The sequence below is a fragment of the Cuculus canorus genome, chromosome 2 (genome assembly GCF_017976375.1).
Source record: "Cuculus canorus isolate bCucCan1 chromosome 2, bCucCan1.pri, whole genome shotgun sequence".
Classification (NCBI taxonomy): domain Eukaryota; kingdom Metazoa; phylum Chordata; class Aves; order Cuculiformes; family Cuculidae; genus Cuculus; species Cuculus canorus.
Window position 1 is genome coordinate 89,313,021 of NC_071402.1, and position 12,767 is coordinate 89,325,787.

Genomic DNA, 12,767 nt, shown 5'->3' on the forward strand with positions numbered 1-12,767 from the left:
TAAAGTTCCTTGGGAGGCAATCCTAAAGGGCAAAGGAGCCCAAGAGGGCTGGATGCCCTTTAAGAAGGAAATTCTGGTGGCACAATAGCAGACCATCCCTGTGTCCCATAAAATGAATCATCGTGGATGAAAACCATCTTGGCTGAGCAGAGCACTTTGGGTTGATCTCAGAATAAAGAGGAAAGTATATGAGCTTTGGAAGAAGGGGCAAACATCTCAGGAGGACTACAAGGATGAAGTGAAATCATGCAGAGAGAAAATCAGAAGATTTTAGAACTTAAATTTGCCAGTTCTGTGAAAGAATAAAAAAACGTTTCTACAAATATGACAACAACAAAAGGAGGGCCAAGGAGAATCTCCATCCTTTACTGGATGCAGAGGGAACAGTAGTGACAAAGGATAAGGGTAAGGCTGAGGTACTTAATGCCTTCTTTGCCACGTTTTTAATAGTAAAGTAAGATGCCCTTTGGGTACTCAGCCTCCCAAGCCAGAAGACAGGGAGGGAGAGCAGATTAAAGCTCCCATGATCCAAGAAGAAATGGTTAGAGACTTGCTTGGCCAATTAGACATTCACAAGTCTACAGGACCAGATGGGATCTACCCTAGGGTGTTAAGGGAGCTGGCAGAGGTGCTCACCAAACCCCTTTCCATCATCTATGAGCAGCCCTGGCTGACTGGGGAAATTCCACTTGAGTGGAGGTTGACAAATGTGACGTGCATTTCCAAGAAGGGTCAAAGAGAGGATCCAGGGAACTACAGGCCTGTCAGTCTGATCTCAGTGCTGGGGAAAGTCACAGAGCAGGTCATCACACCAACACACACAAGACAACCAGGTGATCAGGCCCAGTCAACATGGGTTTATGAAAGGCATGTCCTGCCAAACTAACCTGATCACTTTCTATGACAAGGTGACCCACTTAATGGATGAGGGAAAGGCTGTGGATGTAGTGTACCTGGACTTCAGTGAAGCCTTTGATGCTGTTTCTCACAGCATTTGGCACGAGAAACTGGCTGCTGCTGGCCTGGACAGGCATATGCTCTGCTGGGTAAAAACTGGCTGGATGGCCGGGCCCAAAGTGTTACGGTAAATGGAGTTAAATCCAGTTGGAGGCCAGTAACAAGTGGTGTGCCTAGGGCTCAGTGCCGAGTCCAGTTCTGTTCAATGACCTGGGTGAAGGGATTGAGTGCACCCCTAGTAAGTTAACAGATGACACTAAGCTGGGAGGAAGTGTCCATCTGCTTGAGGGTAGGAAGGCTCTGCAAAGGGGTCTGAATGGGCTGGATCGATGGGCTGAGGCCAACAGAATAAGGTTTAACAAGGCCAAGTGCAGAGTCCTGCTCTTGGGACACAACAACCCCGTGCAGCACTACAGGCTTCAGGAAGAGTGGCTAGAAAGCTGCTTGGTAGAGAATAATCTGAGGGTGTTGGTGGACAGCCAACTGCAGTGTGCCCAGGTGGCTGAGAAGGCCAATGGCATCTTCGCCTGTATCAGAAACAGTGTGGCCAGCAGGACCAGGAAAGTGATTGTGCCCTTGTACTGGGCATTGGTGAGGCCACACCTCAAGTCCTGGGCTCAGTTTTGGGCCCCCCACTACGAGGACATTGAGCTGCTGGAGCACATCCAGAGAAGGGCAACAAAGCTGGTAAAGGGGCTGGAGATCAAGTCTTAGCAGGAGCGGCTGAAGGAACTGGGGTTGTTCAGCCTAGAGGAAAGGAGGCTGAGGGGAAATCTTATCACTCTAACAACCTGAAAGGAGGTTGTAGTGAGTTGGGTGTTGATCTCTTCTCTGAAGTGACAGGTGATAGGATGAGAGGGAACGGGTCTCAAGTTGCTCCAGGGAAGGTTCAGATTGGACATCAGGAAAAATTTCTTCACTGAAAGGGTTATCAGACACTGGACCAGGCTGCCCAAGGAGGTAGTTGAGTCACCAGCCCTAGAGGTATTTAAAAGTCGGGATGATCTACAAAACCAGAAAAGCTAGAAAGAAAAAACAAACCTAATCATGCAGAGATTGAAACAAAATGTCTTATGGACCATGTCTTTTGTCCTTTACTGTTGTAATTGCTCCTCCTGCCTTTACTTCTTCCTTTTTATTCCTTTCCTTCTTTTGCCTATTATCTTCACCTTGTTCGTCTTCCTCTTTTTTTCCCCCTTAGTCATCATTTTAAATGACAGCCAGCAGCTACAAAAAAAGCAGCAGGAAGCTACTTCAAAGAATGGTTTGTAAGCCTGTTCTAAAGCCCTTCTATTAACTTGAGTGGGGTTTTGGATCAAGACACATATATGCAGAGCCTAGCACTGAATAAAACTCAGCAGAATTTGCAGCAGTCCTCATCAAGTGTCCTGTCTGTGATCAAGGTGACTTGCTGAAATAATCACCCCATTACACTACAAAACTACAAAATAAATTCCTGTGAAGAGAACTCTGTCATTTGGAATTTCTCACACATAAATTAGAGAGAAGTGGTTTGATGAGGCTAATCATAGAATAGAGTAGTTTAAGTTGGAAGGGACCTTGAAGATCATCTATTTCCAACCTCCTGCAATAGGCAGGGACACCTCCCAGCAGTTCAGACTGCCCAAGGCCCCATCCAGGCTGGCCTTGAACACCTCCAGGGATGGGGCATCCACAACTTCCCTGAGCAACCTCTTCCAATGCCTCACCACTCTCATGGTGAAGAAATTCTTCCTTACGTCTAGTCCAAATCTGCCGCGCTCCGATTTATACCCATTGTCTCTAGTCCTATCACCACAAGCCTTTGCGAACATTTCCCCCCCAGCTTTCTTGTAGCCCCTTTCAGGTACTGGAATGTCCTTATAAGACCTTCTCAGAACCATCTCCTCTCCAGGCTGAACAAGTCCAACTCTCTCAGGCCAACCTGGGTGCTCCAGCCCTCTGATCATCTTTATAGCCCTCATCTGGACCCTCCAACAGCTCCACATCCTTCTTAGGATAATATAGTAGCAAGTCCTAGTGCAGTATGAGCAGCTTGCAGGTAATAGATACAAGCTTTCTCTTTTTTTTGGCCAAAAAAATCCCATCGTGATCTGCCTTACATGTAAACTAGGTGGTTTAAGTGAGTTCAGCATGCTTATATGCCACCCAAAGGTTTCAGTAATGTCACCTTGTCAATTGTACAGTGCCCAGGTATCCCCACTTTAAACTTATTCTGTGCTGTCCTTTTCCATGTCTCTCTGGCATGTATCACATCATTTTAGATCCTCTTCATCCCCGTTCCTGTAGGAAGATCTAAGGAAGTTAAGTTAAATGGAAAGGGCAGTGAGGGAGGAAGAGCACCTGCCTATATCATTGATTACTTTGGGATTTGCTTCTTAACTTCTTCTCATGTGGATCTTCTGTTCTGCCACAAGCACTGCAAGCAGATCTTGAACATGATTGTCAATGTGAGCGAAAACAAACTTCTTTTTTCATCACATCATGTGATTGTTCCAAGTGGGGTTAGGTTAATAATGAAGGTTCAGCCTATTGTTTCCAATTCGGCAGTGATACTTTATTTAGGAAGAAGAAAAGAATAGTAAAATGGCAAATTGTTTTCCTTTCTTGCAGTTGCATTTTTTGCTGTTTCATTTTTAGGTAAGTTATTATCAGCTATTCATCATAAAATCTACCACTGCATGAAATACTTTTTTAGCTCTTCTTCATCCCAGAAGTAGCTCTGATGTGTCTCATTTTTCAGATTGGAGATCTTGGTGTTGCCTCCTTTAAGAGCTGGAGTCGGCTGACTCAAGAAGAGACTGTCCGACAGAAGCAAATCAAGAACACTTGCCAGAACAATGCTGGGACTCTCTTCTATATGGCCCCAGAGCATTTATGCAGTGTTAATACAAAACCTGTGGAGAAGTCAGATGTTTACAGCTTCGGCATAGTGATCTGGGCGATTTTTGCTAACAAAGAGCCATATGAACGTAAGTTACTTCCCAAAGGATGCTGTCACAAAATTAAACTACAGATGTTAAGTGTTTGGAGTTATAAAATTAGGACTAGTAGATTAAATCACTTATGCTCCAGAATAGCACCCATTTCATGTCTTGTGTCCAGTAAGAGGCATTAGTTGCATTATTCCTGACTTCTAAGCATGGAATCTGGATTGAATAGCCCGACCTATTCACGTTCACATGATGTGGGAGCAGAAACCTGAACTTGGTGGCACAAGTTAAGACAAACCTTGGGCAGGCCAGGATGGAAACTTCGATGTACGCTATTTGCTAAGGAGGGCTAGTTACATGTGGGTTTTCTTTTAACAGGAGTGGTCACACATCAAGCTATCACTTCTTAGCTTCATGGTGCAAGAACATGCAGTAATGTGCTCATGTAGAACAATAGGAACAGACTTCAGAATTCCAGAATAATCCAGAGTAATTCCAGAGTTTTATCATTTTGAATGGATTTTTGCTAACTAAATGGCTAAACATTGCCTGGCCTAAACATGGCCATCTCTGTGTTCATACCCAGTGGAGAGCATAACTGATTCGTGTTCTAGAGAGCAAGATCTGTCACCCTTACTCTCACTGGGCATGTCTTACAGATAAATGTAAATCCATTAACTTTAAAATAAACCTCTAATCTTTGGAAGTTAGGGCAGTGGATTCAGATTCACTAACATGGGAGATTTGTAGCTATAAATCAGATATCTTCCTGTAGCTATACATCAGACATCTTCTTTTACATATCCACAAACACAAAAGGAACTGCTTCACTATTTCTTTTACCTACAGAGAGGAAGCAAAACCCGTGATCAGGACCTGATAGGAAATTTTATTTTTCAGATGGTATAAATGAAGCCCAGATTTGCTTTGGCATCATGAATGGAAACAGACCAGACATAAAGGAGATCAGTGATAAGTGTCCCATGGAAATTATTGAGTTAATGAAACAATGCTGGGAGCAAGAGTCAGACAAACGGCCAACCTTTGCAGGTAAGGCATTGGTTTGGCATGCTTATTGTTATATATCTGTCAATAGTCTGTAATGCAGCAAAACAAATGGGAGTGTTTTCCTCTTAAAAATTTAAGTTTTTTATTTGAAAACTGAAATATCAATTCACATGCCCAGTAAAGCCTGCTTCTTGTACCCTGACCAAAAATGGGATCTGGACCAACCTTTACAGATTGAGAAATGGAAATTAGACACTTTATACCTGCCGACAATTTGTCTTCAGCACAGAATAATCTTCCTGCTGAAATTTACAGAAAGGGGATATAGTATACCTTAGGTATGACCAAAAAAATACCCTATCAAAACTAGTTTCAAAAGCTGTCCTAGTAAAAGCTTTGAATGAGTAGTCTGGGAAGGAGACTAAAAGGCAGGAAATACAAGTCAAAATTCTTTACCTCCTCTTTCTGCCTTAATACGTAGTGCCAAAAAAATCCCAAACCCCACAACTCCAACCCAAGCAAAACAACAACAAGCAAAGCAAAAAACAAATACCAAACAAACCACAGAAAAAATCCCTACACATAACAGGAAATGGAGGCTTGGATTTAGGTAGGGGCAGCAAGACCTTCACATACAACAGGCACGTGCTTACATACTCAGAGGAAATTTATATATCAGGAGGAACCCATCTACTATTTCCATATTTAACCTGCATAATCTACTGGTAATGGATTGAGTTTATGCCTGCACTGGGTTTGAGCTTCTAGTTTTCCCATATGCAAACTACTGATATTTACCATATTAGTAGATAATTTCAGTAATACTATCCTTAGAAGAGACAGAGTAGCTGTTTATCAAATAGCTGAATGCAGTTGAATGTACCTTGTTTCTTAAAATGTGACAACCAATCGTTTTGCCAGTCAAGTTGCTGTCAGCCACAGATGGACACATTCCACTCTAAAAAGCCATACAGTGACAAAAAAAAATCCCTAGAAATCATCCTGTTCTTGTTACTATATTAAGGCTAAATGAACCGTGCAAACAGATTCCAAATGTATGTATAGTTTTCCTGTTTCTAAGTTCATACAAGTCCTTATTCAATCCTTATCCATCAAAATTGTTAACAGTATAAATCACTGATTTTCCATTGAAAAACACTTTCACTTAGTTCTTCTCTTTTTGCAGACATTAGTGAAAGATACGAGCCATTTTACTATCAAAATCTAGGAAAAAATATTGAAGATGATCTGAAGAAGTTAAAAGTGAGTAACTTTCTAAGCATTTTAAAGCATCAGTTCCCTACATGCCCTCTCCCCAACCCCTGTTATGGCCAGATTCTATCATTTTGATACTAATCATGTTTCACTGACCCAATTTCCTTCTGTGATAGAATGGCTGGATTTGTGAACGAAGGGAGAGCAGTGCATGTCATTTACCCTACTGTTAGGAAGATTTTCAACACTGTCTCCCAAAGTGTTCATGCATCCAAGTCCAGATGTTACTGCATGGATGGGCAGACAAAAACAGGTTGTGTAATGAGTCTCAGAGGGCAGCAGTTAACGGTTCCTACTTCACCTGGAGGCCAGTAACAGCTGCAGTGGTGCAGGAGTCTACTATACCAGGATGTTCCCTGGTTTACTCCTTTATCAGTGACCTTGGGGAAGTAACACTGCTTACTCTCATAAGGTGTGCAGTTGACACCAAACTAGGAGGACCAGCCAGTACAGTAACAAGGGCAAGGCTGCCAGCTGCAGACTGGAGGAATGGGGTGACAGAAAGCTTCTGAGGTTCAGAAAGGACAAATGCAACGTCCTGCACCTGGAATAACTCTTAAGTGCCAGCTGGAGGCTGGCTGGCCGGGAAGCAGTGCTGCCTAGAGCGAGCTAGGGATGGTGGTGAACAGTAACCTGGGCACCAGCACAGCCTGCCTGGCAGCCAGGAAGGCCAGCAGCATCCTAAGCTGTACCAGGGGTCGTGGGCAGCGGATTGAGCAGATCTGCTCAGCACTTGTTAGTCCTGCCATGTGAGATAGGGCTGAGGGACCAGGGCTGTTTCAGGCCAGATATGCAGTAGGTTTAGCAGGACCTGCACCTGCCTTTGAGGAGTTTGAAGAGCCACACTCTTCACAGCAGTGCATAGTAGGAAGACAAGTGACAGTGAACATAGACTGAAACAAGAGAGATTCAAGCTGGATGTAAGAGGAAAAAATAAAGAAACCCGGAAACAACAAACTTTTCCCCTTGAGGGCAGCCAAGCAGTGGAGGAGGCTGCCCAAGGCAGTTGTCTGTCACCATCATTGGAGGTTTTCAACACCCAACTGCACAAAGCTCTGACTTACCAACTCTGATACCACAAGTGATCCTGTTTTAAGCAGGAGGTGGGACTGAGGTCCCCCAAGGCATATTCCCACCTGAGTGACACTCTGATTCTGTGATAATACTTTGAAAAAGCTCCTAGTATATCCATCAAGCCTCACTCATGAAGTAAGATGTTATTCCTAGAGATTCAAAAGTTACAGAATCCAATTTTGATGAAGTTTAAAAAAACTCTGAATTCTTAGTAATTTTGTCCTGCATTCAGGGCGTGTCTGTTGAGTCCCAGTCTGCTTGAGACCAGGAAGCTATACCACAGTAATAACAACAAGGAAAATTTGAAATCAGATGTTTTCCCTGACTATCCAAGTTGGTTTCTCTTACTTTTCTGGCTGTAGGTTTATAAATTATGATAAAAAGACTTGTTTCCTGACTGAAAATAAGAGATTGAGAACTTCTTGAGTAATTGGGCAGATTATGGAACCTTTTAATCAGATTTTTATCAATTTACTCACTTCGGTAGTACTGACAGCTATCAGTAAGAACCCATGGCATGAAGAGTTTAACCTCTGCAGCAAGTGAGGCTCAGAAGAGTACATACCCATTTATTTTAACTAAGGAAAGACAAACAAATTCCTTTGTGAAACCATTCGCTTACAGTTATCTTTAAAGTACTTCCTTCTGTCACCAAGTCTACAATTGTGGAAACAAGAGTTTCTGGTTTAGGGAAGGTGATGTTTATGAAGCACCAGTGACTGTTCAAGAAAAGCAATAGCATTTTGCAAATGAAACTGATGAAATAAAATTCCTGAACTGATTTGACCAAACTCGTGATGTGAAGTATATACATGTAATTTATGATAGTGGTCCTAAATCAATATCGTGACCACTTACACTGGCTGCATTACCAAAAGACTATTTAGATAGTCAACCATGAGTCTATTATTTTCTCAGGAATGGTAGGAGGAAAGGTAATGGTCTTAAACTGAAAGAGGATAGATTTCTATTAGACATTAAGAAGAAATACTTTACTGCGAAGGTGGTGAGAACTGGAACAGGTTGCCCAGAGAAGTTGTGGATGTTCCTTCCATGGAAGCATTCAAAGCCAGGTTGGACAGCCTGATTTAGTGGAAGCAGCACTGGGACAAATAGAGAAATTATTCTTTAAGGTAACAAAAAAAAAAAATTACTTCTACTGAAGTATGAATAATGGGAACATCACAAGAACAGGAATGCATTTTGCCTTCACACTAGTGAAGTGAGGATGAGGGCTTACAGAAAGGAAATTGTACTGCATCTTTCTGAAGATTTGCTTTGAACTCCTTGTTCCTGATACTTTTATGAAAAGTCAGTGTAGCCATACCTGGATGTAAATCTTCCTGACCTCTTCCGCTTACTAAATATAGATCCACAAAACAGGATGCACATTTGCTACCTTTACAGCACACTCTCTCGAAGACTGCTTGCAGAAAGTCTAGCTGTTCAGTACAAAACAGGCAATGCAAAGCAACTCTGTCTGGCTTAAGCTCATACTCCTGTAGGCAAGAGTATTGTTTGGCCCAACTTGTGGCATTATAAACTGCAGTTGCATTGCAGTCCTTCCTCCTTTCATTGAAGAAAAGATTTGGCCTATCTGTAGCAAAGCAATGGGTATTTTCTGTCAGGCTGTGCTCTCTGTAGCAGTATGGGATCTGTTCCCACGGATTGTCAGAATCTGTTCATCCAGGTCACTCCACTGTGAAGCTGTGCTGTTTCCTGTTCTGCAGATACTCCATTTGGTTAAGCTTTTGCCTATAACTCGATCATTTGTTCTTTCTTACACGTAGAAAATGTGGCCCGAGTCAAATGAACTGCTGAATAGGATGCAGTCCCTTCAAATAGATGCTGTAGCAGTAGATACCAGTAATGGTCAAGTAGGTAAGCACATCATTATTCTGTATATTCTGCCAAAGCTAAAGTTGTGCACATGTAATTAAATTAAAAAAGTAAGTAATCTTATCATTAAGGGGCTTGAAGAGACTCAATTATTCAGGGCTTCAGAGAGAATTGTAATCAATGAAAAGATTAAACTTCCTCCCAGGCTCTCAAAATTCATACTTACTTTTTCCATAGTTTACAGTTTGAATCTATTTGATTTTACACTCTTCTGCTTTCTTCTCTCATGCCAAAAATCTGTTTTAATGTTAGACTTTTCAGTGGTCACCTCAATAACTACTTTTCATATTTGATCTTTCTTCCCATCCTTTTTGTCATGCCATCTGCTTGGTCTGTAGGCTTTAATTTCATGAACACTTTCCTTTTCCCATTCCAGCCTTTCTTATGAATGTTCTGAATACAACCAGGATGGATAATTATAACATTGTTTATGATCTTGCTTTTTATGGAATCTGAGGAGTGCTAATAGATGAATTCTCTCCTTTCTCTCATATTTTCTATCAAATCTTGATTGAGTTGCACGTTTCATGGTTTTATAGAGCTGTCTCATTAATACGTGATTTATAGTTACAGTTTTATAGTAGTGTATCTGGAATCCTTTTACCAAAGGTTCTTAATAGCAAAGGATATAGGATCAAATTTGCAACGCTAATTTACAAACAACAATATCAAATTCAGTAGAAATAAAATCCTGCTAAGTTTGCTCACACCATTTGAAAGACTTGTTTAAATGAGTGAGGTTTAAACTGTGACGCGCAACTGATAAATGTTACCCAAAGCTAGGTTTGCCATAACTGTTCTTCAGTAGAACTGACAGACTTAGCAGGGCAGCCCTGCTGCTATAATTTTAATTAGTATAATTACATTTCCCTAGAAGAAATAATCATGTATTACTGCAGTTGATTACAGATGCCCTTGTCTGAAATGCTTTATTGGGAATCTGCACTGCAGAAAGATACTATCCTGACAGCCCATCAAAGTCAGGGTTTTTTCTCCAGTCAATCGGCATTAGTCATAGTAGTAGTAAAATACATCCCACAGGGTTTGTTCATATATGTCATTTGCCACAGAGAATGGGTGCCACATAGTGTATGCGAATACCGAATTGCTAATGACTGTCACTTTTGATGAGGTTGTTTCTGTATTAGCTTATTCCTCCCACTCCCTCTCTATCAACAGTTAGAAAAGAAGCAGAGCGAGTCAGACTGAAGGCGTACTAATATACAGCCATCAAAAGGAGCTACTTTTGGTCCTGCCTAATATGGACTGAATCAATGTAATTTGGAAAACAAAAAACAACAGGAAAAAAAAAGAACCAGTTTACTGGCATTATCTGAGCTAAATAGAAGCACATACATACACATTATTCCAATTTTACAGTGCTCTGCAAGAGTCCCTGGCTTTAAGCAGTGTACAATGTTTTGTTGACAACTGTGAAGGTTCCAGAATTTTTTAAGAAAGCATCTATAGCTCATGTGGTTTTAAGGGTAGAACAAATAGTAACAGGCACATTTTTACATTCTTGTTTAGTCTTGGAATGCTGCAGCACTACTCAGATCAAAACTCAATCTAGTTCAAGACTGAAACAGAGTGTACTTTGATAGAATCAGTTGGAAAGACGTAGACAACACAAATTATTTTATTTCTTAGGCATTGTGAAAAATTATTCTTTGGGGCAATGAAGGTTAAACTAGACAAAAGGGATTCATCATAAAAATACCCAGATGAGGTATTTTACATAATTATTTGCAAACATAATTTTAATGGATTTTTTTTTGTGCTGTATGAAGTGATACCTATTATAGTGGTGCTATTTTCCATCCTGTTACACCAATTTTGGACTAATTAAACTCCAGTTAATGCCAGTGGAGACATGGTATTAAATCAGACCCTAACAAATGCCTCCAGAAACTGCTTCAGTGGTTCAGAACTTGTTGTCAATATAAGCAAAGTATGCTGTGAATTCTGACACCATTTGACTAATTGAGGTTTTGACACCAATAGCTTAAACAAGCCTGTACTTCCTAGATAAAAATCTGTAGTGCTTCTCAGTAAAGATATGTTGCAAAATAAAGCACAGCTTATGCTGGAAGTAATATATTGTCCCCATTTATATATTACCATAATACTAAAGGTAGATAGATTCTAGTGTCATTGCAATAAGTTATATACTTGCCTTTGGATATATTTGAAATATTTAATTTTCCTCTCTTTCAGATCAGCCTAATTCTCTGCACAGCTCTCAAGGTCCCATGACCAGTCAGGTTAACGAAGCCCTCTTTGCTGCCTCCCCTGAGAACCAACCAGTTGAGAGCTGTGAGACCTCATTTACATCTGCTGATAATCTGGAAAGAAAACTTCAGCATGAATACAACTACCATGTATTCGGGAGCCGGATGGATAAAGCAGTTCCACCTGTAGTATATACCCCTGAAATGAGAGAGGAAGAAAGGAGACGAAGAGTTTCCTATGATCCGTTTGCAAAGTCAACTCCTACTCCTCAATGGAATGAAACATATCCAAGAGCTGAAAAAACAGGAACAAACACTAATCCATATTTTTGGCCACAGCCAGCTGCAACAATCCCAAAACCGGGAAATGTAGATATTTTTTATGGGCCTAACAGTCTTCTACCGGGAAACGCAGAAGGTCTCTATGGATTGTGTTCAGCCAATACCTTTAGCCTAAGTAAACCTCCTGTGCCTGAATCTTGTTCACATCTGCAGCCACAGACCAGCTTAAGCTGGTATCCAAAGAATGCAGACACAGATACGGGTGAGAGTCCTCCTCCTCCAACACCTATGTTTCTGAAGACGCATTTCTACTCTAAAACTGAAGTGGTCAAGTGTGTTTTGTAGTTTACGTAACAGCCTGCTTACTGCTAACAGTTGATCTGTGATAAAGCAAAGGCGAATTTATTTCATGAAGTTCTCTGTTTACTTGAAGTTAATTCAGGTCACTAAAACACCCTAGCTTTGACTTCATTATGCTGCTTTCACTGATTTCAGGCTGTTAACTTCAAGCGAAACATTTCTAAAGCACTAGCATAATTGAGGAGCATCAGACCCAATGGCTAACTCTTCAGCTACCAACTAAGTAGTAGCAGACAGCTGATACTGCTAAGGGTCATGCTAGGGAGCCAAAGGAAAACTCTTGACTCTCAAAAATGTAACATTCATACTATAGATTCTGCTTGAGCAGAAACAACATTTGTAGCATTTTAGAAAATGCTAGAGGGGTATTTTTAAGTTGATTTGCAGCAAGGCAAGAGACTTCAAAGCTTAGGGAACCAACAAGGAGTTAAGGTCATTTTCTCTAGAGAGCTCTGCCTGGTGCTGATGAGGGAGCTTCTGTCGGTATTTGCTAGTGAACTGTGAAGTAAAAAGGTATGGAGACAAGGAAAACAGCACTGAGCATTGGCAAAAAGTATAAATGAATGGTAACTAGAGGCCTGCTAAATGTAACTTTTAGGAACTAGAGGTAGCATGAGATACATTAGCCTGCTCACTCTAAATACTGGCTATTTCTAGTGTGTCATTCTTCTCCAGATTGTCTCACAAGAAAATCAAGGATGCCTAGCCGTTTACAGGCAGAATGCCACAAAGGTGTTACTCTATTATT

General features: G+C 41.1%; 1 protein-coding gene across 3 annotated transcripts in view; it reads left to right on the plus strand.

Annotated features, from left to right (window-relative positions):
• Window positions 1–12,767, plus strand: part of RIPK1 (receptor interacting serine/threonine kinase 1) — a 28,522-nt gene that overhangs the window by 7,995 nt on the left and 7,760 nt on the right. For all 3 annotated transcript variants that reach the window (XM_054058213.1, XM_054058215.1, XM_054058214.1), the window contains 5 exons: window positions 3,701–3,929; window positions 4,791–4,940; window positions 6,085–6,161; window positions 9,038–9,128; window positions 11,364–11,921. In XM_054058213.1, coding sequence (XP_053914188.1) covers window positions 3,701–3,929; window positions 4,791–4,940; window positions 6,085–6,161; window positions 9,038–9,128; window positions 11,364–11,921 — 1,105 coding nt within the window. The remainder of the gene's footprint in view (window positions 1–3,700; window positions 3,930–4,790; window positions 4,941–6,084; window positions 6,162–9,037; window positions 9,129–11,363; window positions 11,922–12,767) is intronic.